A 24718-nucleotide genomic window follows, 5' to 3' on the forward strand; every position below is an offset into this window, starting at 1 on the left:
CCCACATTCCTTCAGAAATATTTTTGATAGTTAGATCGTGTGCAGGAGGCGTGGAAGGGGGCCAATGGGCTTGGGGGCAGAAGGCGATTGCATCTTGTAGTCAGTGAGCTTCAAATCTATAGAGGTGAACCCATTGGGATTGCAGCTCTATGTTTTCAGAAATTCTTTGAAATTGAAAAGGTAAAAAACTAGATCTTAGATTGACACGAATCATTCCAGACCAGAATAGGCTTGATGGTCTTTCCATCTTCCATATCCTGGAACGCTCGATGGTATTCCTCCACAGGATAGAAATTGACAATCTTTTCCACTGGAAGTTTCCCTGCTTTGTACCATCCTATCATCTCACGAATATAATTTTGAGGAATAGCATCGCCTTGTACGCATCCAATGATTTGCTTTCCAGAATTCATATGATCTGCCATGGAGATATCCCATTTATCTAGAGGCTTTGCAAGACCAACTTGTAGGACCTTGCCGAGGCACCGCACAAAGTCCCATGAAGCTTTAGCCAGCTTCTGTACTCCACTTGTGTCCAAAGACACATGAACACCTCTTTGTCCGGTAATCTTGAGCACCTCGGCGACAAGGTCAATGTTTGGGTCGGAAGTCTGAATCGTATGGGTTGCTCCTAAGCTCTTCGCTAGTTCCAGACGCGATCTGGTGTGGTCGATGGCGATGATTGTTCGACACTGACGCATGGCAGCAGCCTATTAGAGGGCATGTTAGATATGGCCATATTGTGCTAGAAATGAAAGGATTAATACCATAATTGCACTTTGGCCCACACCCCCAACTCCCAAGATAGCCACGTCTTGATTGGGTTTAACATCAGCAATTGTCGTCATTGCTCCAGCTCCCGTCTGGATTCCACAACCAAGTGGTGCAAATAGCCTGAGCTCCTCGTTCGTCACGCCTAGACCAGAAACGTTGACGAGGCTCCGTGCTTTGACAATCGCCATTTTGGCAAAACTTGACTGTCCAAAGAAAGAGGCTGCAATGTCAAAGTCGCCGTTGCTTGATGCAGAATACATCTCTTTCTCCCCAACAAAGTTGTGTTCAAACCCGTCTATACAATACGCCGGGTGGTCATCGTCACAATTGTAGCACTCTCCGCAAGATGCGAAGGACGTGATAACCGGGTCGTTCATTTTCACGCTTGTCACAGCGCTCCCAACCTCTTCGACAAATCCAGATCCTTGAACATCTTTAATACTTCTAAACTCTCATCTCGGCATTGGAAACAAAATTGAGCTAATCACTCACCCTCGTGACCCAAAATTCGAGGATAATATATTCCCGGATTCGTGTTTCCCTCCGTCGCAGCATCACCGATATGGATATCTGCGCGGCAAACCCCACTAGCTACCAGCCGCACTAAAGCTTCGTCTGGTCTAATGGGGCGCGGGATAGCATGCTGCAATTTCCATTGCCCGCGACTTATGGGGCCATATGCAACAAGCGCCAAAGATTGGTTGGACATTTCGGTTGAGTTGAATTATTTTCAATGAGGCAAATGGAAAAAAGAGATCTGAATAATGGAATCCAAACATTTTTCAATGTTGAAATCTCAATGCACTTCTATTCCTCGGATATGATTGTACCAGCTGAATGTATTTCCCCGCGAACGTGGGGCTCGCCGTGGGGATCGATCTATCCTTCCGTGACCTGGGGATTTTACTGGCCAGTTTGCAACAACAACTCAGAAACGGATCTGGCTAGCCGAGTCGAATGGAGATCTCAAAATCGGGTTGGCCCTAACTGTCCGTCGTCGTGGGAGCCCAATAATCGAAAAGTGGGAGCACATCCCGTTCAGAAAACCGATATCGTCCGAGATGCGGCCGCCGATTGTTAACAAATTCAAGGATGTCTTGAGCTGAAATTAAGCGATATTCTTTCTGCGCCAGAAACATAAGTATGAAGCTTATCTCATTATGTTGTTGGACGATCCCTGAAATTTTAGGAAAAGGTTTGGTGTTGAAATGGAGAATGTTAACGGCCTGGTAGCTGGGTTTCGGTGATTCCAATTTGCTAACATCGATGGAATGGCCAGTGAATGTTGGAGGCTTCAACTCGAACTCTTAAAAATAAAACTTAATTCATGATCGAATGGAACCTTTTTTTGCTCTGGTGGCACAGATTCCTTGTTAGAGAACCGACTAAGTGACTATTAACTCGATATCTATATCTATAAAGCTAGAATCTTGCTTTCACAGTGAAGAAAACGCAGCTTCAAACTCGGGTGGTACTCGAATATAGCCATAGAATCGACCCTCTGGATCGTATTTCTGGCGCAACTTCTCCAACCTGACATAGTTCTGGGTGCGCATGAACTTTCCAGGATGGCCCGGTAGGTTCTCATCGGCGAGTTGAATACCTTTTCTCAAGTGCTCCATCTTCTCCAAAGAAGAAATTACGTATCCAGAGTTCTTAGTATCCTGCCCCATATCCGTGGAAATCGCGTAGAGAGCGACATAAAGACGCGCCTCCATGGAGAACGCCATCTCAGGACGACCTTTAATTGGGAGCCACCACATCATGTAGAGATGAGAAGGTGCTGGAGGAAGCGCTTCGATGATCTTGTGGAAATTGGGGAGCAGATCGGTGACAGGTAGATCCGTCCATAGGTTATTAGCCTCATATCGTCTTCCGCGGTTGTCGAGAATATCATCGAATCGCTTGAGCATTTCCCGTAACGTGCAACTAACAAAGGGAGCTGATTTGATTGATTTCTTCATCACAGGTAGATTGTGTAATAAATCCAAAGCAGCCCGGGCCTCTTCTTCCGTGTCGGAAAGCGCATCTGCCGTGATTGCAAGTGTCGGCCGACCGATGATACCATCCTGATCACGCGCAACAAAGAATCCGATTTCAAGATCCGGAGAAACAGACTCGGATACGGCGTCGATAGCAGCAAGTACATCGTCTAGGTCGGAGGTCTCGAAGATATAACGTGCGGTCATGATTCCCTGAGGAAGTGTATGGAGCTTAAGATAGAAGCACGTAATGAGACCGAAGTAGCCACACCCAGCACCACGACTAGCCCAATAATACTCAGTGTTCTGGGTTGGGCTTGCGTGAATAAGGTGGCCATCTGCCGTGACCACGTCTATCGCTGTGACGCTTTCGCATGCGACACCCCATTTGCGAGAGTTCCATCCGAAGCCACCCTGTAGCAGGAAACCTCCCAGCCCGACAGTCGGGCAATGTCCAGCAGGAAACATGAGGTTATGCGGGACGAGGGCCGCATTGAGGTCCGAGCCATACGCTGCAGGTTGGGCAACGGCAGTACGGGTTTTCACGTCAAATGTGAAGTTGTTCATTTTCGCAAGATCGACCATGATTCCACCATCTCGGAGAAAGGAGGCTGTCCAGGAATGACCACCTGACTTGGTTCCGATGCTCATTTTATTTGCCTTTGCGTATTGCACGATGGCTTGGACATGGGCATCATTCTCAGGGTAGGTGATCAGTTGGGGGTATCGATCTGGAACTCTGCCATTCCAGACTGCACCGCATCGTGCGTCTTCGTATTGCGGGTCACCACGACGAATGGTTTGAAACGTCCAGGAATCCATTTCAAACTTTCTGTTCGAGATGAGCCAAAAATGGAACAGAAAAGAGGATGGAGTAGGGCAATTTGGAAGTGTCTGGCGTCGCAGAGAACATATCAGAGGTGAGGTTATACTTGAAGTTATATCTAAGTCATATGATCCAGCTTCCCAGTCGATAGATTCAACCACATAGTTTACGTCTCCGCTAGATAGCGTGGGGCCGCTCCCGAGAACGACACAAGGATCTTCAGCGGAGACAATGCGAGGAAACGGCGCTCGAACTACTCTTTTGTCCCCGCCCCACCAATACAGAAGTGTCCCACGTTCCAGGACTTCCGGTCTTTTACTCAGCTCGATGTTTACGTTTGTGAATACGCAGGTACTTAGGCTCTCAAAAAGACTCTGAACCCGACATTACTCAAACATATCAACATCCCCAAGCAGGCATAACAATCTACTTTTCAGCATGTCTCAGACGACTGACAACCTTCCCATTGTTCCCTTGCTCATCGGCGGCGTGGAAACCGCTGGATCACAAAGCGAGATTTTCCCTGTCTATAGCTACGCCCAAAATAAAAACGTGTACCACGCCGAGTCTGCCAACGTTGAAATTGCCAAAGCTGCTGTTGATGCCGCGGCCGTTGCGTTTAAGACTTGGAAAAATACTTCTGCGAGGCATCGACGGGAAATCCTGTTGAGATACGCGGATTTACTTCAAAGTCATGCAGACGAGCTGGTTGCTATACAAATTGCAGAGACCAGTGCCGCCGCATTATGGGCGAAGAAAAATGTGCAGCTAGCGATTGGCTTAATCCAGGAAACCGCTGCCTGTATAACCTCATTGAAGGGTGAGATACCGCAGAGCGAGTCATCTGATGTCTTGCCGCTTGCTTTCACGGTGCCGATTGGTCCGGTATTAGTCATTGCCCCGTGTGTATCGCTACCTCTCTTGGTAATATTGCTTCGCTAACATAGAGGTTTAGCTGGAACTCACCCATTATTTTGGGTGCGAGAAACATTGCGACCGCTGTGGCAGCTGGATGTTCTGTGGTGTTCAAAGCCTCGGAGAACTGTCCCAAGCTGCATCATATGCTAGTAAAAATCTTTGAAGAGGCGGGTCTTCCCAAAGGTGTTGTGAATGTGATCCAGGTGAACAGAGAGAAGGCTGCTGAGGTGACCGAGGCTGTTATTGCGCACCCCGCTATTCGCAAGGTCGAGTTTGTTGGGAGTGCAACAGTCGGACGGATGATTGGCCAGGTCTGCGCGAAGCATCTTAAGCCAATATTGATGGAGCTTGGTGGAAAGGGGCCCGCCATTGTCCTTGATGATGCGGATCTATCTGTTGCTGCCAAACGTTGTGTTGCTGGAGGTATGCTATCTCATGATTCACGGCGATCAATTGCTAAGCAATGAACTGACGGTTATTATAGCTTTCCTTCATCATGGACAGCTTTGTTTCTCGACAGAACGAATTATCGTCCTTGAAAGCGTTGCTGCGGAATTTCAACAGCATTTAATCAAAGAAGCAGAGAACTTCACCGTCACCGATGGTGTCAGCCCCCGAATCGTGGAAGCATGCCAAGAAAAGCTCCTCGACGCAAAGCAAAAGGGAGCGACATTCATCGTGGGCAAGCCAGAGATGATGGACGCTACGAAGCTGCACCCGACAATCTTGCTGGGCCTCACGAAAGACATGCTTCTCTGGAATGAAGAATCATTTGGTCCTTCTGCTGCGTTATTCATTGCTCGTGATGATCAACATGCGATCGAATTGGCCAATGATAGCAAGTTTGGCTTGAACGCTGCCATACATACGAAGGACTTTAACCGAGCTTGGCTAATGACACGGGAACTTGATTTTGGTCAAGTTCATACCAATAATATGACACCACATGATGAACGTAAGTCAACTCCCTTCAATAAATTTGCACCTGCTAACCTAGAGACTTAGCTACCTTCCCAATTGGAGGTGTGAAAGGTAGCGGATGGGGACGCAATAATGCCATTTTTGGTCTTCGAGAGTTTTCTGAGACTAGATTGATGACGTGGAGTCTCGAGGGAAGCAAGTTTGTTTGAATTTTCGAAATTTGAAATGATAACAGCAGCTCTCCGGTATACGAGGAGTTGAAATGGTATTCTTGTACATAGAATAAACAGGAATCACTAAACTCGGATTTCATAATTATCAGATACAAAGGCGGTAGCAGCCCTGAGAATATCGGCGAATTTGCGGGAAAGCTCCCAATGTCCAATGCGGTCCAGTAGATCAATAATTGAGAAGAGAAAGGTTTTCTGGGAGAAAACATCATCGATCCCATGCTCACCTGTCCCACCAATGGATGTAGAATCTTTCATGCCAAACAAAGCAAACTCTGGAAAGCGATGGGGTCCCAAGGGTGAAGAGTGTGGTGGAGTATTTGACTTGGACCCAAAGCGCATGTAGCAGATTATAGCCAAACCTGCCCAGAAGAGGGCGCGTGGGACATGTATCGCAAATTCCGATACAACACTCATGGCTAGAACATGTTTTTGGATCATGGACGCATGAAGGATCGCTCGAGCGGCATCTTGAGAAGTCGCCCAGGCTAGAATAGCTGAAAGCTCAGCTAGTTCTAGCCGAGTACCTTCACGGCCGATAGCCTTTTCTAGAAGATTGAAATCTGCAGATGTTTCCATGTAGACAAGATGCCAAAGAATTTCCAACTGAAGGGGGTCATTTCTTGAATGCTGTTCTCGACGCTCCAAGAATCGAGTATAGAATGCAGTGAGAAGGCTATCGAATTCTATGGAGGTTGGAACTTGTTCGACGCGCGTTTTCCGTGACGAAATGACTCGCATGCTGATGCCTTCTAACACAGCATAGGCAGTAAATCGGCTATGAACGGGGATTTGGCGAAGGCTATTCGGGTCGGAAAACAGAACTCGACCGTCAATCGAAGACGGCTGATCCCCAGGTTGGTGAGACTCTGTTAGGTGTTTATGTTTCCAATCGGTGGAGTTCGGTGCCATGAACACAGTCATTGAGCATGTTGGGGAGAAGGTGTATGATTCAAAGTTCTGAATGGGCTCATGGTGTAGAATGCTGGAAAGTTCGGCGTCCACGATGTAAAGTGCATGCATCACGCGAATAATCTCTTGGCGATGGGCCCAGCTCCGCCATTGTTCCTCAAGTAATGTGCCCTCTGTGTCGGGCTCAATGAAGATATCGACCATTGGCTGATCAAGTTTCAAATTCCTAGCCCATGCTATCGGTGGTCCATGAAACGCATCGACATTGAGCAGAGTTTTGGCGCTCCCTGATAGCATTCCGAATGCCTGTGCCAGTGATGCACAGTGAATGATTGAGACTATGGTTTCTCGACTTTTGCCCACAGAATTCTCCCAAGTTTGAAGCGTAGCCTTTTGGATTCTTTCAAAAAAATGAAGGCCCTGCTGCAAGCCTTGATCGGAGCCGGTAAAAAGACCCCCAAAAGCGCACATCACGATTATCAGATTCGCCTTTGCTTTGGATGGCGTGAAAGTGGCTGGATGAACGATTGGAAACACGGGTTGTGTTTTAACAAAATAATAGTGGATATACATATTCAACGCATCTGCAGATGGTATTATGGGCTCATATGAAGCAATTTGCAATCTTTTTCGGATGCTCTGTCGATATTGTTCATCGAGTGTTGCACTTCCACCCTGCGCCGGGCCTTCAGGAAAAGAATGGGGGGTTTCGCTAGACAGAGGCTTCCACACGTTAGTAAACCACAGAGAGCTCACATGTCGAATTTGACAGAGTTCCTGATCTATCAGACCCCCATTTGTCTGTTGCATCGTTGAGCCAGAGTCTGATAGACAAACTTCCATTCCACATTCACTACGGTGGAGTTCCGAGCCAAATACCCATGCTGCAAAGTCATCATTCAGTATGTTTTGTCCAGGTAGAAAGGCAGGGCCCAGTTCACCGGGACAGATTTGCTCTATACCTGCCCCCGGTGGGTTGTTATGATCAATCGGGGCTTGTAGGTAAACTTGAGTTCTGGGCGAAGGAAAATCGAAAATATTTGGATTTTCTGTATTCTGGAAGACTGGGCTTCTTGAGCTTAATGCTGGCGCAGCGATGTCAAGTCTTGTCTCCGGTGTGTTGACGATCGGTATCAGTTCATTGGGTTCAGTGGCTGGCTCGCTAGCATCGAGGGAAACTTTACATCGCACGTCACGTCGATGTCGTATTAAAATATCACTTCATGGATAATGTTAGCCACGAAGATCGGCGGTCGAGTATCGCTTGTCTTACTGCCTGCTGTAACGGTTGCCACAGTCAGGACACTTGAAGGGCTTCTCTTTTGTGTGTGACCGAACATGACGCAGCAAATGTTCGCTTTTGGTAAAGCTTCGCGCACAGATTCTGCATTGGAAATTGCGCTGTGGGGGCTTTTTAGGCCGATTGCCTACCTCGTTGCCCAGATTTTCAGACATCGAGGCTTTCTCCGTTCATCACCACAAGGATGCGACACTGTGAGCCTATCGTGAGAGAACTGATGGTGGAAATACTCGGTCACGACAGGGGAAAGCGGCAGTTGAATGGAGAGCATCCAGCTGGCTTGGGTGTGGTGGGTAAGGGGCAGATATAATATGGCTGCTGTCAGTGTTACACTTCATGAGCAGTTGACAAGACTGCCGATATTGGGAGGGTGTTGGGAGTTAAAGAAAACATAGGCTTGGCGCGGCTCCGTACCCCGTACCCCCCGCCTTTCACTCCGCTCTCAGCCGGTACACCCGGCGTTCATTAGGGTTTGGAGTATGGTACCTGCCCCACCTATCTTTCTGCCAGTGGGCGGAAGTACTTTGTTCAAAATACCAATGAGCGACAAATGTAACTGGCTGTAAAATAGACGTTTCATTGAAGCTCTAGACATGTAGCATATCCTGTGAGATTGACAATGCCGGTGGCACTCATATGAAATACCCAGTATCCGTTGATCTTATATGTACCCACTTGTATTTTGTATCTACCTGTTCTTTATTTGCAGAGGACTAATGGCGTGTTATTTATTTACGGAATAAAGCTATCCCGTCCTATGCGCGCAAACAGGAAGTTTTGATATGCCGATCGGGTATATAATGTATCCGGACACTAGGTGGGCCCAGGCATAATAATTCTACAAGACATAATGCATACTCTTGGATCATGCATGATATTCCAATGACCCAAGAAAAATAAGTATCTTAACTGCTCATGTTTTCCTCGAATCTTCTTTCTAATTGAATTCAGATACGCCTTGGAAATTTCTACATCAATATGTCCGTATTGAGCCCGGAACTGACGACCCAAGATGTTCAGACACGTTCAACTCGCTCTTCCGTAAAATCATTGGCCTTCTGAACATTTTCCAACTCAAATGAAAATTGACTGATGTCTGTCTTTGCAAAGTCACGAGCTGGGACTTGATGTTCGAAAAGAAGGTCGATCTCAGCGAACGACCTTCCGGCAGTTTCTGCGTTTCTTCATTAAATCATGTGCATTCACAAGGAGTCTAGAACAACTCACCCGGAAGACGTTCATATGTCCAAATAGCCAGTATTAGGCATGATCCGGCCCAGAAGAATCCGGCCTTAGCACCCCAGTTCCAAGACTCAGCGCTGATCATCCGTGGGACGAGGATGTTAGTGATGATGAAAAACTAAAGTACCGTCAGTAATGTGGACAGTCAATCGCGCAATTTGTCATATCCAACCAAATTATAAAAGCTACGGGCAATTCCCATAGACATGATCTTCAAGCGAGTGGCAGGCACCTCCGAAACAATGGCAAAGCAAACTGGGCCGATGGTAATATCATATACCAGAGCCAGCACAAGTAGTAAGCATCCGATAGCCCAGCTGACACCGCTTCCTTGTGTACAAGCTCCCAACACACCGATCCCAATCAAGAGTACGAACATTCCTGCTAGTCCTGCGAGGTAGAGGGTGCGGCGCCCGATCTTTTCTAGCAAGACCCATGACCCTGGAAGAACGGATGTAAGTTAACTGGTGTTCAAGCATTTCCAAATACAAATCTGGAATTAATCAGGGTGAGACGTCGGGAGAGAGTAACCTACCGAGTGTGCCTAACCAACCAAGACCGAAGATCCCAATGTTGAAAGAGAAGGCGTTAGTTTGACTAAGCCCCGCACGCTCCAAGAAAACCACGGCGTAGCTAACTAGACCGAATCCACAGAGGGTTTGGATCATCCAAGCAACTATCGCGATTTCAGTCCGGCGAATATTGACTCCTTTGAGGCAGTCTGCTAGGCCAGCACCATTAGAAAGAAATATTTCTTGTTCGTTAGTGGCCTGGATAATCGAAATTTCCCGATCAATATCAATTGATATACCACAGGTTGGGGATGTTAAACGACGGAGTGATTTCTTAGCATCTTCCACGCGCCCTTGACGCACCAACCACCAAGGTGATTCAGGTGCAAAAATGGTAAAGACGATGATCGGTAGTGGCCACGCCCATTGAAGACCTAATGGTATTCTATAAGACCATTCATCTGTTCGAGTAGAAAAGGCACGAACGACTCCTGAGGCGATCAATTGTCCCGTCACCAAACAGAGGTTAATGCTGGTGGCCATGTATCCACGCAGACATATAGGAATGACCTCCGCAATGTAGGTGAGGGGAAGAGTTTGGAATACGCCCCTATCTTTTTGGTTAGCTAGATATAACAAGGAAAACCCGGAGTAGGCGTAAGCAAACCAAGGAATTCCGATGAGAACCGCGCCCGCCTCGATAGTTGCGATGTTTTCCGCAAAGAAAGTCATGCAAATAAAGACACAGGTCATTAGCAAGGACCCAATTAGCGTAATCTTATATCCAATTCGCTCAGCAAGCATGCTGTTCAGAACAAGGCCGACGATACAACCAGCCTGCCAGAGTGTCAATATCTGTTCACGATAGCATAGCACAGAAAAGAACACATTGAGCACTCACCAGCATACCGCAACTTATACCGGATTGCCAGGCCGCTGAGATTACCCTCTTACCAGCTATACCAGGTGAACCGTACCTATAGGTTCCTCGTGAGTCCGGTGAACACATATCCAAGGACTGCCAACCCACTTGTCTGCAAATTTATCGAGCCCGAAGAAGCTTCCGAGTAAAATCACATCATAGCCTTCCATAATTGGCCCTAGAGATATAGCAAAGGACCAAAGAATAGCCTTCTTGTATAACTTGACGGCATCTTTCACGGGAATGTTGATCGAGTCATATATCTCGCCAGGCGAATCTGCTGACGATGCAACCATCTCAGGGATATTGGCCATGACGAAACGCAAGGCAGGCAGATACTCCTTTATGTAACTTTAGAAAGGGTCAAACGAAGAACTCGATGAAAATGAAGGGCAAGATGGAAACAGTCGGTGTTGATATAGAAAATCAAAGTCGTGCCAACAAAGGCGCGAAGGACGAGAAACTAGCAAAATGCCCTCGGGCGCCACCCCTCGCGTATTTTTACTCCCAATTCAATTAAGCTTCTCCAGACTTCCCCGGACTTTCCCCCATGTGGCCGATTCACCAAGCCCTCATTAGTTACATTTGCGATGTATGGACAGGTAGCTTTCAACAGAGAGCCGAGAGCAGAAGTGGGGGGTGGGGATCCAATCAATCGCGCGGGGCGGCCCTAATCTCCCGCCATCGGGGCGCCCAGCCAACTTGGGAAGAAAACAGACATGGTCGGCTATTCTTCGGGATTGTGGAGTTGCTACATTTAATGCAACTACATATTGCCGACGCGCATAAATATACATCCATAATCTTTTCCCATCCAGAGGGTTTTACAGTAACTCTCTTCGTTCCGCCGACACTACCACTTTGTTACTCTCATCCATCACTGATATATCAACAACAATCCCTGTATTTGCAAAGATGGGCTCATCCACTACCAAAGCGGCCCAGCCTCTCTACCGAGATAGCTCGAAGTCGATCGATGAACGGGTGGCGGATCTTTTGAGCCGCATGACTTTAGCCGAGAAGGCTGGGCAACTCTTTCATAATATGCTCCTTCCTGGGCCTGGAGGATCGCTTGCGCCAGCGCACCTGATGCTTGGAATGGAAGACACCAAGCAGCTTCTGTCAGAGAAATTCATGACCCATTTCAACCTTTTTGGGCCAGTTGAAGATCCAACCCATATTGCTAAATGGCAGAATGCCCTTCAAGAACATGCTCTCAAGCAAACTCGTCTGGGAATACCTGTTACAATTTCCACCGATCCGCGCAACCATTTCACGCATCACATCGGGACTGCGTTCAAAGCTGGCTCTTTGAGCTTATGGCCCGAACCCCTGGGCTTTGCAGCTCTCCGTGATGCGGATCTCGTTGAGCGGTTTGCAGATATCGCTAGACAGGAATACATCGCCCTGGGTTTGCGTGTGTCTCTGCACCCGCAGGTCGATTTGTCGACAGAGTATCGATGGGCTCGCATCTGCGCTACTTTCGGCGAAGATGCCGATGTCTCCGGAGAACTTGTTCAGGCTTACATTCGTGGGTTCCAAGGTGGTAAGGATATTACCTCTAGCAGTGTCTCTACTATGACGAAGCATTTCCCTGGTGGTGGTCCACAGATGGACGGAGAGGATCCTCATTTTGCCTATGGACGTGAGCAAGTTTATCCTGGAGAAAATTTTGAATATCATCTCAAGCCCTTCCGAAAGGCCATCGAGGCCGGTACACGCTATATGATGCCATACTACGGTATGCCGATAGGCACCCAGTGGGAAGAGGTTGGCTTTGCCTTCAATAAAGCCGTTATGACCGGTCTCTTGCGAGAGAAGCTCGGCTTTGACGGGATTATCTGTACCGACTGGGGTCTTATCACAGACACTGCAATTTTGGGTCAAGATATGCCGGCTAGAGCTTGGGGTTGTGAGGGCTTGACTGAGATCGAGCGGGTCAAGAAGATCCTCGATGCTGGCTGTGACCAGTTTGGAGGAGAGTCGCGTACTGATCTGATCATTCGACTGGTGGAAGAAAACTTGATTCCTGAATCTCGAATTGACCAGTCAGTCAGCCGCATATTGCGAGAGAAATTTCTTCTTGGTCTTTTCGAGAATCCTTTTGTTGATATCGAAAAGGCGGGCAAGATCGTTGGGCAGTCCAAATGGAAAGAGGAGGGAGAACAAGCTCAAAGACGAGCCTTTACACTTCTGAAGAATTCGAAGAGCATTCTCCCACTCCAAAAAGAGGACAATAATGGCAAGAAAGTCTATGTGGAGGGTATCAGTCAGGAAATTGTTCATGATTGGGGATTCGAATTGACTTCCGTGGAAGATGCAGAAATTGCATTCTTGCGCCTCCAATGCCCTTACGAGCATCGCACTGGTGCTTTTGAATCGTTTTTCCATGCCGGATCTTTGGCGTTCTCTGCGGAGGAACAGGCCAGACAGGCGAAGATATTCTCCCAAGTCCCCACCTGTATTGTGGATGTGTATCTTGACCGACCAGCCGTCATTCCAGAGATCGCAGACCAAGCGACCGCTTTACTGGTGAACTACGGTAGCAGCGAGAGTGCATTCTTTGATGTCATCTTTGGAAACACTCATCCTGAAGGCAAACTTCCATTTGACCTTCCTAGCAGTATGAAGGCGGTGGAGAAAAGCAAGGAGGACCTCCCCTTTGACACAGAGCTCCCTGTTTTCAAGTACGGCCATGGCTTGAAATATTGATATAGATATTTTTAGAGAGATTAGGTACGGAGACCTGGCCGAACAATCCTGTGAATTTTATTAGTGACCTCATATAGTCAAGAGGGACAAGGAGATAGTAGTCTAGCCATTACGAGTCGCCTGTCGCTGCGGTCTTGGACCGTAGCGTCAAATAGGGCCGGGCCACGCTTCCTTGTAGGGATACAATGTCTGTATTACGAAGTTTTTTATAAATGTAGGGAAGTAGGAACTAGCAGAACGACTTTACCGCTCCGTAAGCTAGCTCTGCGTTAGCTTCAGTGCGGTAACCGTCCCCATGTCCCACTTTGAGGAAATTCTGGGACCGTCGGCTACTTCCTTTTGAGTTTCAAAAGCTCCCGAATGCATAGGCCGTATTTCCATCTCCGTATTTCCGTCGAATTGCGGGGATTGTTGGATGTGGGACTACAAATCATTGTTTTCTGAGCTATTGCTCCCAAGAATACCTTGAATTCATGGACGCAAGTTACCGAAGGCATGATTCAAAGGAGAAATTCCAGGTAGGAATGTGGGGCTTTTTTTCGCGGTCAAACTTATGCTTCATAAGCCAGGCTATACGTAGAACACAATATCAAACGCTTATATTTCTACAGCTCCCGTTGTGCCCATAAATCTTCAGACTCAATCTACAACCTCTTTTCCGATTCATTCTGAAAGACCGAGACAACATGACTGACAATAAACTTTCGACTCAATTCCAAATCCAATCCCTGTTGGTTCAAGAGCGTTACTACAGGGACACCATGCAATGGGAAAAGCTACGTCAGTGCTGGCATCCGGACCCGAAGCAAACCTATCTGAAAATCAGCTGGTATAACTGTTCCCTCTTTCCTCCACAATGATAGGTGCCCAGTGTCAAATTGTTTCTGATAGCATGGAATAGGTTTAAGGGAGATATCGATGGTTTTGTTTCGGGCTCGCAAGCCATGGTCAAAGGAACCAAGGCCTTCCACACGATCACTCCGGTGGAGATTCATGTTGTTGGCGAGAAAGCCTTCTCGGAATCTGTCGGTAGTATACAGATCCGTTTATGTCTAGATGGCAAGGAATACGACTGTGTGTCCAACTGTCGCTTTATTTCCCGCCTTCAAAAGACGGACGATGGATGGAAGCTCTTATCCCTGGTTGTTATATATGATCGAGATTCTTTGGTACCGACGATGCCCTGTGTCAGCTCTTTGGACTTTACTCTTGACTTTCAAAAGGCGAGAGAAAGTTATAAATATCTGTCTTGGGTGATATCCCAGAAAGGGTTCCAGGTGGATCAAACACTCCCTGGTACTGACAACTTGGATTCTGTTACTGAATTGATGAATGAGAGTCATGCCTGGCTTTCCAAATCAGATACTTAATTTGAAATACGAATCCACTACCTAAATATGTTAGGGCCCAACAGCCCAATAGGGGAGTTCCGCAATTTTTGGTCTTGACGAGGAGGGGGTTTGGCTCAACCCAACACCCCCGCCTAAGTAGGTCAAATCTCGAGATATTTCGATCGAGACTTTAGATCTTCTAGTTCGATAGACTAAACTATCTTTTTATCAAATTAGATTCTAGGATTAATAGGAATAAGGGCTTGACCCAGGTGGGGCGCGAGTTAAGTAGAGTATAGATCAGGAGAAGAGTTCTCTTTTATATAGGGTCTTTCACTCATTGAGAGAAAGACCAGGCTTAGACAAGCTCGCGACCTTGACATAAATGCTTCCCTATTAAATAGACATCTAATTTCAACGTGTATAAATCAAAATATCCACGAAATATTTATACGGCTTTCCAACATATTGATATAAATTTAACCCCACCCCTAAAAGTCATCCGGTAAAACCAAAACAAGCAGCTCCATAACAGAACAAGGCGCCCAATAATAGAACTCCATAGCAAGAACAATACCTAAAACAACAGCCCATATCTCCTCATACCAAAGCACCTCCCAAATAATCTTTGCATAGCGATACCAATTGAGGAACGGCATAGTGCGAACAGCATCAAAGATGCCAAGACAATATCTTTCACTGGTTCGGGCTCGGCCTCCAAAGCTGCGGTCGAATGGTACGATGGGTTCATCATTGTCTGGTAGCATCGATGCTGCAACACGTATATATATCGTTCGCATCACGGTAGAAACGAAGATTTCTGAGACGTATGGTGCGAAAAAAAAGATCAAGATTCCTGTTGTCTCCAACTCTGAAGAAATCTTTTCATCGAACCAGGCATTCAAAGCTGCGGAGCAGATTCCACGCAGAAATAGCATCCAACTTTTTGTCAAATAGTGGGCCAAGCTTGGTAAGATGATATCCAAAGATGCGGTTGGTAGTATTCCAACCCATTCTCGCCAGCCAGGGATTCTCTGCCAAAGTGTTTTGTTGGTAGGCTTTGAAATGATAGCGTGGATCCAAGCCGTATGCAAATTTGTCAACAGAAGGCCTGAAAATAACATGTATAAGATCGAGACAGGAGTCTGTGCCCCCTCCACCGTAAAGAATCTTGCAACGTTCATGATCGTAAAGGCCAGTAGCATATAAACCGAGAAGATGTCGAGTCCCGGATACAGCGCCAAAAGTCCACCAGTTTGACTCTGCAGTCGCCGGCGAGCAACACTCCGATCATTGGTGACAGCATTAGAATCAGGTTTAACAGTGAACATAATTGATATAGTCCCGAGGGTGTAAGCCAAACCAACGCTCGGGACGGTCTGTTGTACAGTGTTGATGCCCACATTAGTGAAACCATATAAGGAGAGTAAGTAGAAAGCTGCGAGAAAGAGGAGAGTACCACCGAGGGATGGTGCTGCGTTTATGATGAATTTTTGTCTTAAATTTCGGAGGAATTGTCGTGTGTCTTCTGGTCCCTCTCTTGGGGATGTATAAATTTCGGCGTTTTCAAGTTTCCCATTTTCGGGGATATCGGTCTTGTGGGCGGGTTCGGTTATTACTTGGGTTGGGGTTTCTAGTACTGCCAGTGCTGATATCACGCTTACGTCTGCGTATTCAAACTTTCAAAATATCAGTTTCTGTTGACTCAAACCACGAGTGTTCGGAAGGCTTTACTCGGAAGAACAGCATGGCGCTTATTATCGTTGTCATGACCACGGCTATGGGTATTGTCGTCTCATGATAGGCAGTGTTGGCGAACGTTGTGGCTCCGAGCAGGACAGATTGCCATCTTGGTAACGATCCTAGAGACATCGCGAGAGAACATTCATATCTCCAATGTAATTTTGTCGCATGCAAGGACAAAGTATGATGATGTCCAAGGTGAGAGTGGGGGATGAAACGAAAACATTTCAGCCCCATGCACGATCAGGCCCACTATGACATAGCAAGGGGCCAAACCAGGACTTACAATACATGGCATGCTATGAGCAGCCAGTAAACAGACTACAACTACGGATTGTATAAATCTTGATAATCAATGACGATTAGATAGATTAATGCTATTACTGTAGGAAAGTAGGCTATATACATGCAAGAAGCGCCCAGGCATCAATCTCTAGCCCGAGAGCGAGATTCAAAAATATTCGTATCACATAAGACACATCTTATCATATGGCAGGACCGTTTTTCTCGAGGGAACTGGGTTCCTCGCGGTTATTTTTCTCAGCGCGGTAATTTTCAATGACGCGACCCTCAATAGTCTCATCAAAGACATCAACCTGGGTAGTGGCAAACTTGCGAGCACTGACACCACGCTCGAAGAGCAGGTCCAGTTCGGCGAAGGAGCGGCCGCGCGGCTCGGGGACGCGAAAGTATGTGTAGATAATGCAAAGAAAGCAGATTCCGCCCCAGAAGAAACCGGCGTAGTTGCCCCAGTCCCAGGCGCTGGGGTTGAGCATGTAGGGTGTTAGGACGCCGCAGACGATGGCGACGATGTTGTACAGATTGCGTCCTAAGACGACGGTTTTAATTTGGAGGCGGCGGGTGGAGAGTTCGGCGACGAGGGAGTAGCACACCGTTCCGACTGTGAGTTGGTAGAATAGGGCCCAGATTAACATCATGGCGCCGGTTGCTAGGGAGGCTTGGTCTTTGTGGTCTTCTGGGACCAGGCCAAGGAAACCCATGATGAGGAGCATTGTGCAAAGGCCGCAAAGGCCGTAGAGGCATAGGGTTCGGCGGCCGATACCGAGGGTCATGAGGAACCAGGCGCCGAAGACGCCGACCATGTTGATGCCGTATTGGCCCATGGCGAAGGCGTAGGAGTTGCTGGAGCTCAGGCCGGCTTGTTCCAGGAAGTAGGTGGAGTAGTTGGAGAAGGAGTTGCCGCTAAGGTTTTGGATGGCCCAGACCATGCAGACAATTTCGGTGCGGCGGAGGTCGGTACCCCGGAAACAGTCGAGATAGCTGGCACCGTTGGTGATCTTGGCTTCAAGGGCAGTAGTGTGCACCATCATGGCAACGGTCTCTTCTGGATCGAATTCCAAATCGGTACCTTTGCTGGTCAATCGCTCAAGCGAACGCTTCGCATCCTCGGTCCGGCCTTTGCGTACTAGCCACCACGGGGACTCTGGCGCAAGCCAAATCCCAATGAAGAGAGGCAGGGGCCACATCCATTGAAGTCCATAGGGAATTCGGTAAGCCCATTCGTCATTCCGGTTCAACATGCCCTTGATGACACCGATGCCGATAAGCTGACCAAGACCCCAGCAGAAATTGACATATGTTGTCAAATAGCCTCGCAGAGCCACGGGGCAAACCTCAGAGGCGTATGTGATAGTCAAAGTCTGGAAGACACCCCAAGGAATACCACAAAGAATCTCTGCCGCGAGCAGGGACTGCACATTCTGAGCCGTGAAGAAAATAGTTGTCCAAGCGCTGACGAGGATGAGACAGGCCATGATAGTGTACCGATAACCGAAGCGTTCGGATGCCCAACCGTTGATAAACAGACCGATGATTTCACCACAGTAAGCACCGTTGCTCAGACCTGCTTGCCACTACATAACGAAGTAATTGTCAGTTTTCGTAGTTCTTCTCTCGGGGGCAAATAAAGCCACCCCAGCACGAAACTTGTAATCTGGAATTGATCGACATACCGATGCAGAAACTTGGTATGTGCCATCGGCCAGCATCTGACCATACTTGCGATTGAATTGGGGGAAGGCGTAGAAGTTATTGACCAAACTGATGTCGTAACCCTCCATGGCAATGCAAGTTGAGATGAGCACGCTCCACATAACGGCCTTGGGGTACAACTTGATACCCTGGAGCAAAGTCATGGACTGCTCTTTACTTGTAGCGGCCTTTGCATTCTCAATGACCTTCTCCATTGACGCATTGGAGGGTGGTAACGAGTTGGGGTATTTGTAGTCTGGAGGCGCTTCCACCGGGGTGATGGCATCCTGCGCCTTGGGGTCGGCCATGGTGAATTGGCGGAGGTGAGCACCGGAAACAAAAAAACGCAAGAATGGACGCTCGAGGGTGGAAGGAAAGTTGGTCGAGTAAGAGGGTTGCAGGTCGAGTGGATCGCTCGGAAGATCAGGGGAGAAAAAATCAAAGTATCCACAGTGCAGGAAACATCGCACACGAGCACGCAAGCCGCGAAAACTTCCCTTTTAACGCCTTCCGAGGGTAATTGAGGGAAAAAGGAACTAGAGTGAATGAGGATAAGAGGTCAAAGAGTCGAATTGGCGGGGAAAGTCAGGAAGAGTCCAGGGCAAATTTTCGCGGGATGAGAAGCTTGGCGAGACCGGATGGGGCAATTGATGGGTCAGTGACATTCGATGGCACCCCAATTGATTTGCTGCTCTTGCAGGGAGTTAGTGGAGGATGTAACTAGGATTGTGCTAGATGCTAATGGTCCAGCCGTGGCTTTGTTCTGATCTGCATGTTTTACGGGTACGGAGTACATGTACAGGGTCTCAACCCCACGTGGCGGCATTCCTCCGATATAACCCTTGCAGCCATCTCAGATCTTTATATTTCGACTATCTTTCATTCTGTATTATATCATAGATTAATGGATTCCATATGACTATAGGGGTAAGGAGTATAGAATAAACAATATTGGCAACCCTGGAAGGTGGTGAAAACTCTAAAGTTAAACTTTTCCGGGGATTACCTAGTGTAACCTTAGACAGATAAGAGTTGGACATTTCATAAGTCATGATATTGGTATTTATATACACATCTGAACACATTTAGAGTCTAGTAAAGTCGATAAATTCCTCTAAAGGCGGGCGGGAGGGGCACCAGACACATTAGCCTCAGTAGCAGATTGAATGCGAGCACCGAGATCGGCATTAACACGACGGAACATCTCATAGGTAGCCTTGCGCACGCGCTCATGAGCGCCGCACAGGTGACCAGAGATGTTACTGACAAAGCTCTCCTGCTGGCCGGGGGTGCGGCCAAGAACTTGCCACAGACCGTTGGCCTGGACGTAGTCCTCCGAGGTAACGGGGTACTGCTCGGCAAGAACAGCGCCGGTCCACTTCTCGTGTTCCTGGCTGGCCTTGACGGGCTTGTAGGCGATGGGACGGAAGGTGGAGGGGTAGTTGGGGTTGGCGCCATAGTTACCGTTGACGTTCATGGGGCCGTCGCGATGAGTAGGGTTGAAGGCCTTCAGCGGGCAGTTGACCGGGATCTGCTCGTAGTTGCCTCCCAGGCGATGACGGTGGGTGTCAGGGTAGGAGAAGAGGCGGGATTGGAGGACTGGGTCGGCAGAGGGTTCGGCGCCGGGGACCATGTGGGAGGGGGAGAAGGCGGCCTGTTCGATCTCCGCGAAGTAGTTCTCCGGGTTCTTGTTCAAGGTGAAGCGGCCGAAGCGGCGCAGGGGCACTTCGCTGTGTGGCCAAACCTTGGTCAGATCGAAGACATTCCAGCGGAATTTCTCTGCTTGTTCGGGGCTAAGGACTTGCACGTAGCAGGTCCAGGAGGGGTTATCGCCGCGCTGGATGGCTTCGAAGAGGTCCTGGGTGTGCCAGTCGGAGTTCTCGGCGGAGAGCTTAGTGGCCTCGTCGTTATTGAAGGTCTTGGTGCCCTGATCGGTCTTGCAGTGGATCTGGACGTAGTTGAAGGTGCCATCGGGCTTGGTCCACTTATAGGTGTGGCCGGAGTACCCGTTCATGTGGCGGTAAGAGTATGGGGTTCCGCGGTCACTGAACAAGTGCATAACCTGGTGGACGGCCTCGTGATGGGTAGACAGGTAGTCCCAGAACATGGTGGCATCCTTAAGGTTGGTCTGGGGGTTGCGCTTCTGGGTGTGGATGAAGATTGGGAACTTGGCAGGATCACGTAGGAAGAAAACCGGAGTGTTGTTGAACACCCAGTCCCAGTTGCCCTCCTCGGTATAGAACTTGATGGCGAAGCCACGCGGATCACGGGCACTATCGGGGGATCCCTTCTCACCACCGACGGTTGAGAAACGAGTGAGCATCTTAGTCTTCTTGCCTACACCCTTCAGCATATCAATTGTAGTCTGTGTAGGTTGTAAGTCCAATATCTACCATCGATATCATAGCCGGTACATACAATGTCGCTAATGTTGTCGGTAACCTCGAACTCGCCGTAGGCGCCAGCACCCTTGGCGTGGACCACACGCTCAGGAATGCGCTCGCGGTCAAAGTGTGCGAGGAGATCAATCAAGTGGAAATCCTGCAGCAACAGAGGGCCATTGGGTCCAACGCGCTGAGCGGCCTGGGGGTCCATGACCTGTATGTATACTTAGATCACGTCATATCTTTCAAAGAGAAGAGGTAGGCATACCGGGCAGCCATTGGAGGCCGTGTAGACCGGAGTCTCACTGTCGCGGTAGGTTTCTATTGGAACAGCAAGTTAGCTAGAGCTTCTGGTGAGTGAAAGTAGAGGTACCAACTGACTAGGCTCATTGTCTTGACCCATGTTGGCAATTCGTCTAGCAGTCAATGGAAAAACGAAAGAAAAGAAAAAACAGGAATCCTGAGGACACAGCGGGGCTTTATTTACGTATTCAGTAAACACCAGGGCAAACGCTAGGTGGAGAGGAAAAAAACCCGATGAAGCAATTTAGACCCACGGGGTATTTTGATATGGAATCATCCGTTACTGATTGGCTGCTTGGATCTGCAGAACGGATAAACCTTGATATGAACCTCTATTATTCACCCCCATGGCATTACAATGCAGCATGAGTAGATTCTATAGTCGGTATCCTACCCGATTTGCCTAAGACATATGCTGTGCATCGGTTGGCTACCCGAAAATATCTCATAAGAAGAGATCTCAAAAAATATGAGGGGAAATAACATGGATTCATAAGTGCACTCGGGCTAGACCGAAGTGGAAAAGAGCTTTGTCGTGCGTTTGATCCGTTTCAGGCAGGTCATTCCTGTTCGTGTTCCGAATTGACAGCGGGAACAGCTATAGAATCCTGCAAGGGCTAAATTTTACTCTTCGAGTACACAGCAAAGTTCCTATCACCCTGCAGACTACTTGAGCCAATGTTTTGCTAACACTTTTTCTGCTTGGCAAGCTATGATTTCTTTAGCTTCCCCTTTCTACCGCATTTCATCATTGACCCTGCGTTAGTGGTATCAGTAGACATCTGGCTACATCACGTATGAATATGAATAGGCTTTTTGTCTTTTACAAATGAGCTGCTCTATTGTATTTTGTGTGGACGGCTCCTGCAGCCAAGTTGCCTACCATAAATAATGGGCCGACCAGGCGATCAATCGCGGAAATCTCCGAGTTCCGAGCGGAATTCTGCCGATCGGAGATAGCCCGGAAAATTAAGCATACATTGACCTAGTCATTGTCAAAAGCCATGATTCTGAGCAGGGATGAACAACTCGTCTCATAAGTTTAATCTTAGATGGCAAGCCAGTGGCGATAATACTAGTAATAGTAAAGAAAGTACGTATAACCTGATGTTTACTTGTAATGACTGGCAGATGGTCTTGATTTCGATGAATGTATTGATAACTCTAGTAATAATAGTCCTACAGTAAATGGGCTTTCTCCGTATGGGTTCATCCAGGTAGTTTCCTGTTACATGAAATTGTCAATTCCAAATATGACACAGCAAACAGATTCGATGACCTCGGATATGGCGAAACAGACGCAGGGATCCAATGAGATAACGCCAGTAGTATCGTGCCCATCTGGAACCTAAGAGGAACCAAAGGGGGAAAAGAAACAAAATGCTCGCTCACATGTCGATCGTATATCTTGGCTTGTATATTGGAGGAAGTGCAAAGTCGATGGTAAAAGCAAACAAATAAATCACAGAAGTGGGAGGGTATATCTAATGCCTGTGGATTCTCAGCCCAGCAGGTTGGTCGAAGCAAATGAAAGCAGAGAATATGCTATGAAGGCATGCACGGGAGTGAGAGGGCGAGGACGACGGGGGTTGCCGTTCAACGTGAATGCTGTGGTAGCTACCCCAGTAGTCCATTATCAGCCGCATGGTACGGTAGATCAACTATGTAGGAATCGAGTCAAATTCAGTAGGGGTCGGCATGGTGGTGGTGATGGTGGTAGGATCATTGCACCCGAACCATCCAGGAGTTTTGCAAGTAGTAGTCGTTGCAGTTACCGTGGGTAAAGTCGTCGAGACTATGGGCGCCGGAGTTGCTGTAGTCGAGATCGTAGGATCGTTGCACCCAAACCAACCTGGAGTTTTGCAAGTTGTGGTTGTTACTGTACTTGTCGGAGACGTCGTGGTGGTGCCAGTAGTTGTAGTACTTTCATCCAGACACCCCCACCACCCAGGGGTCTTGCAGGTCGATGTTCTGGTATAGGAGGTGGTTGTTGAGGTAGTGGTAGTAGTCGTGATCTCAGAGCCATTACTTCGGAAAAACTTCCAGAGTTCACAATCAAAGCATTCTTCGTCTTCCACACATTTCGGTACAGTGTCGTATTTCAAAATAACATCGGATATCACATTTTCGATCTTGTGGGTACCCAGCCCAACACGCCATCCTTTGTCTGCGACGGTGTCATATGTGCAAATCTGTCCACTGTGGCAAACTGACTCCATCGCATAACCACCCCATGTACAGATCGAGTTTATTCCGTTGCAGGTACCCATGTATATCGGATCTGCTGTATGTCCGAAGTGATAAGCACCGGTATGCCGCCGTGTTTGCGGAAGTCTTGGGTCGTATCCAGGCGGGCTTGGGAGACCAAGCCGAGCTGCCGGCAAAGCTTCTGGAACAGCTTCAAACGTGACCACGGGCAACCCAAAGGTCAACCCGACTAGACTAGTCATTGCGCCACCCAAGGAATGGCCTGTCATCCAAATATTTGAATCCGGGTAGAGCTCGGTAACATTGGAGTAGAGCTCAATTGCAGCTTTATAATAACGATTTTCGTCGTTCATAGACTCAACAATGCAGGTCAAGTTCGCTGTAAATGTAGCAGTCTGACAGTCGCAGGCTTGCCTCCATAAGTAGGAGCCTCCTTGGCCGCAGCAGCAGCTGAAAAATAGATTGTCGTTGACTTTATCGTTGGTGGTGGTGCCCGCGCCATCAAAAAGAGCCGGCGAAGTACCCTTCAGCGAGATCACGACAGTGCTATTGGTTTCGTCGGAGTATATGTGCCCTCTGAGCCCATCTTTCTGCCAACCAAAGCTCCCCGAGTAGTTGAAATGGCCGTGTATAGAGTGCCACTGTCCCGTCCCAGGTTCCTCGATATAGTCATTTGCGGTCATCTGAGCGAATGTCAAGACTGTCTTCTTGTCTGTAATATCTGGCCCTTGCAAGGTGTCCATGACCCACTCATCTGCAGACAAGGCGGCCACAGAGCCAGAAGACCGTGCAGTGGCCAAATGCCCCTCGATCACCGGAAGTCGTCGATCGGCCAACCGCTGTATCGTGAGCGGACTTGAAGAGGCAAGTAGAGATAACTCTGACGCAACATATTCGTTTTCATCGCCATCCTCAGATACAGCCCAAAGCCGAGTATCTGCGTTGACATCGAGTCTTACATGGAGATCGGGCTGTTCATAAGAGCCGCGGTGAAAGATGTGCCGTAGAGACTAACAGTGTCAGTACAGGGCAAATGAAATGGGGAGGTTGGCATGGCGTAACTTACAAACTCATGCGTCTCGGGTGTACTCTCGGATCCCAAAGGTGCCTGTGGCGGGATGATAGGAGCTTGAAGAGATGGATAAACCGAGGCAGAGGCAGCAGTTGATAGTACAGCAGCTGATAATAGAAGGCTCTGGACATTCAGTCCAAGCCATGAGCGCTTGCGAGACATGATGGATGATCAAGGAGACTTGGAGACTTGGAGTCAAGGGCCTATCGGGTTATCGGTCAGTCACCTTATCAAGTGACGCATTGCGGAGATGGCACGTGACTAGTACCGTGACGTGATCCCCGTGATCTTGTTAGTTTGGTGGGAACTTCCAATGAGATATCTTCAAGGTCTCTTCTTGAATTGGTCAATTATTGCATTCCAAGGCAGAAGCCATACATGTACATGTATAACGGGGGGAGCTCAGGTGATCGACACAAGCCTATCAGCTGAAC

General features: G+C 48.1%; 10 protein-coding genes across 10 annotated transcripts; 2 read left to right on the forward strand and 8 right to left on the reverse strand.

Annotated features, from left to right (window-relative positions):
• Nucleotides 1-188: 188 nt before the first annotated feature.
• N7508_000343 (NAD(P)-dependent alcohol dehydrogenase) lies at nt 189-1483 on the reverse strand (the record flags this gene model as incomplete). The annotated part of the gene is made up of 3 exons (XM_058458428.1): nt 189-710; nt 768-1198; nt 1267-1483. The coding sequence occupies 3 exons, from the start codon at nt 1481-1483 to the stop codon at nt 189-191; spliced, it is 1170 nt and encodes a 389-aa protein (XP_058324650.1).
• Nucleotides 1484-2210: 727 nt separating this feature from the next.
• On the reverse strand, nt 2211-3578 carry N7508_000344 (FAD-binding oxidoreductase; the record flags this gene model as incomplete). Its single annotated transcript, XM_058458429.1, has 1 exon — nt 2211-3578. The coding sequence occupies one exon, from the start codon at nt 3576-3578 to the stop codon at nt 2211-2213; it is 1368 nt and encodes a 455-aa protein (XP_058324651.1).
• Nucleotides 3579-4020: 442 nt separating this feature from the next.
• Nucleotides 4021-5630, forward strand: N7508_000345 (ALDH-like protein; the record flags this gene model as incomplete). The annotated part of the gene is made up of 4 exons (XM_058458430.1): nt 4021-4484; nt 4538-4923; nt 4985-5455; nt 5506-5630. The coding sequence occupies 4 exons, from the start codon at nt 4021-4023 to the stop codon at nt 5628-5630; spliced, it is 1446 nt and encodes a 481-aa protein (XP_058324652.1).
• An 87-nt stretch (nt 5631-5717) lies between these two features.
• Nucleotides 5718-6860, reverse strand: N7508_000346 (uncharacterized protein; the record flags this gene model as incomplete). Its single annotated transcript, XM_058458431.1, has 1 exon — nt 5718-6860. One exon carries the CDS (start codon nt 6858-6860, stop codon nt 5718-5720), a length of 1143 nt encoding a protein of 380 aa, XP_058324653.1.
• A 2019-nt stretch (nt 6861-8879) lies between these two features.
• On the reverse strand, nt 8880-10853 carry N7508_000347 (uncharacterized protein; the record flags this gene model as incomplete). The annotated part of the gene is made up of 7 exons (XM_058458432.1): nt 8880-9037; nt 9091-9223; nt 9278-9546; nt 9641-10227; nt 10285-10472; nt 10519-10594; nt 10648-10853. 7 exons carry the CDS (start codon nt 10851-10853, stop codon nt 8880-8882), a joined length of 1617 nt encoding a protein of 538 aa, XP_058324654.1.
• Nucleotides 10854-11454: 601 nt separating this feature from the next.
• N7508_000348 (glycoside hydrolase family 3 protein) lies at nt 11455-13251 on the forward strand (the record flags this gene model as incomplete). Its single annotated transcript, XM_058458433.1, has 1 exon — nt 11455-13251. One exon carries the CDS (start codon nt 11455-11457, stop codon nt 13249-13251), a length of 1797 nt encoding a protein of 598 aa, XP_058324655.1.
• A 1822-nt stretch (nt 13252-15073) lies between these two features.
• N7508_000349 (uncharacterized protein) lies at nt 15074-15913 on the reverse strand (the record flags this gene model as incomplete). Its single annotated transcript, XM_058458434.1, has 1 exon — nt 15074-15913. One exon carries the CDS (start codon nt 15911-15913, stop codon nt 15074-15076), a length of 840 nt encoding a protein of 279 aa, XP_058324656.1.
• An 897-nt stretch (nt 15914-16810) lies between these two features.
• Nucleotides 16811-18625, reverse strand: N7508_000350 (putative MFS alpha-glucoside transporter; the record flags this gene model as incomplete). Its single annotated transcript, XM_058458435.1, has 2 exons — nt 16811-18199; nt 18299-18625. 2 exons carry the CDS (start codon nt 18623-18625, stop codon nt 16811-16813), a joined length of 1716 nt encoding a protein of 571 aa, XP_058324657.1.
• Nucleotides 18626-19431: 806 nt separating this feature from the next.
• fgaCat (catalase easC) lies at nt 19432-21104 on the reverse strand (the record flags this gene model as incomplete). Its single annotated transcript, XM_058458436.1, has 4 exons — nt 19432-20682; nt 20736-20915; nt 20970-21022; nt 21083-21104. 4 exons carry the CDS (start codon nt 21102-21104, stop codon nt 19432-19434), a joined length of 1506 nt encoding a protein of 501 aa, XP_058324658.1.
• A 1561-nt stretch (nt 21105-22665) lies between these two features.
• Nucleotides 22666-24446, reverse strand: atg15 (triglyceride lipase ATG15; the record flags this gene model as incomplete). The annotated part of the gene is made up of 2 exons (XM_058458437.1): nt 22666-24222; nt 24279-24446. 2 exons carry the CDS (start codon nt 24444-24446, stop codon nt 22666-22668), a joined length of 1725 nt encoding a protein of 574 aa, XP_058324659.1.
• Between the last annotated feature and the right edge of the window lie 272 nt (nt 24447-24718).

The sequence above is a fragment of the Penicillium antarcticum genome (genome assembly GCF_028974205.1).
Source record: "Penicillium antarcticum strain IBT 31339 chromosome Unknown utg000001l_segment0_segment0, whole genome shotgun sequence".
NCBI classification, from domain to species: domain Eukaryota; kingdom Fungi; phylum Ascomycota; class Eurotiomycetes; order Eurotiales; family Aspergillaceae; genus Penicillium; species Penicillium antarcticum.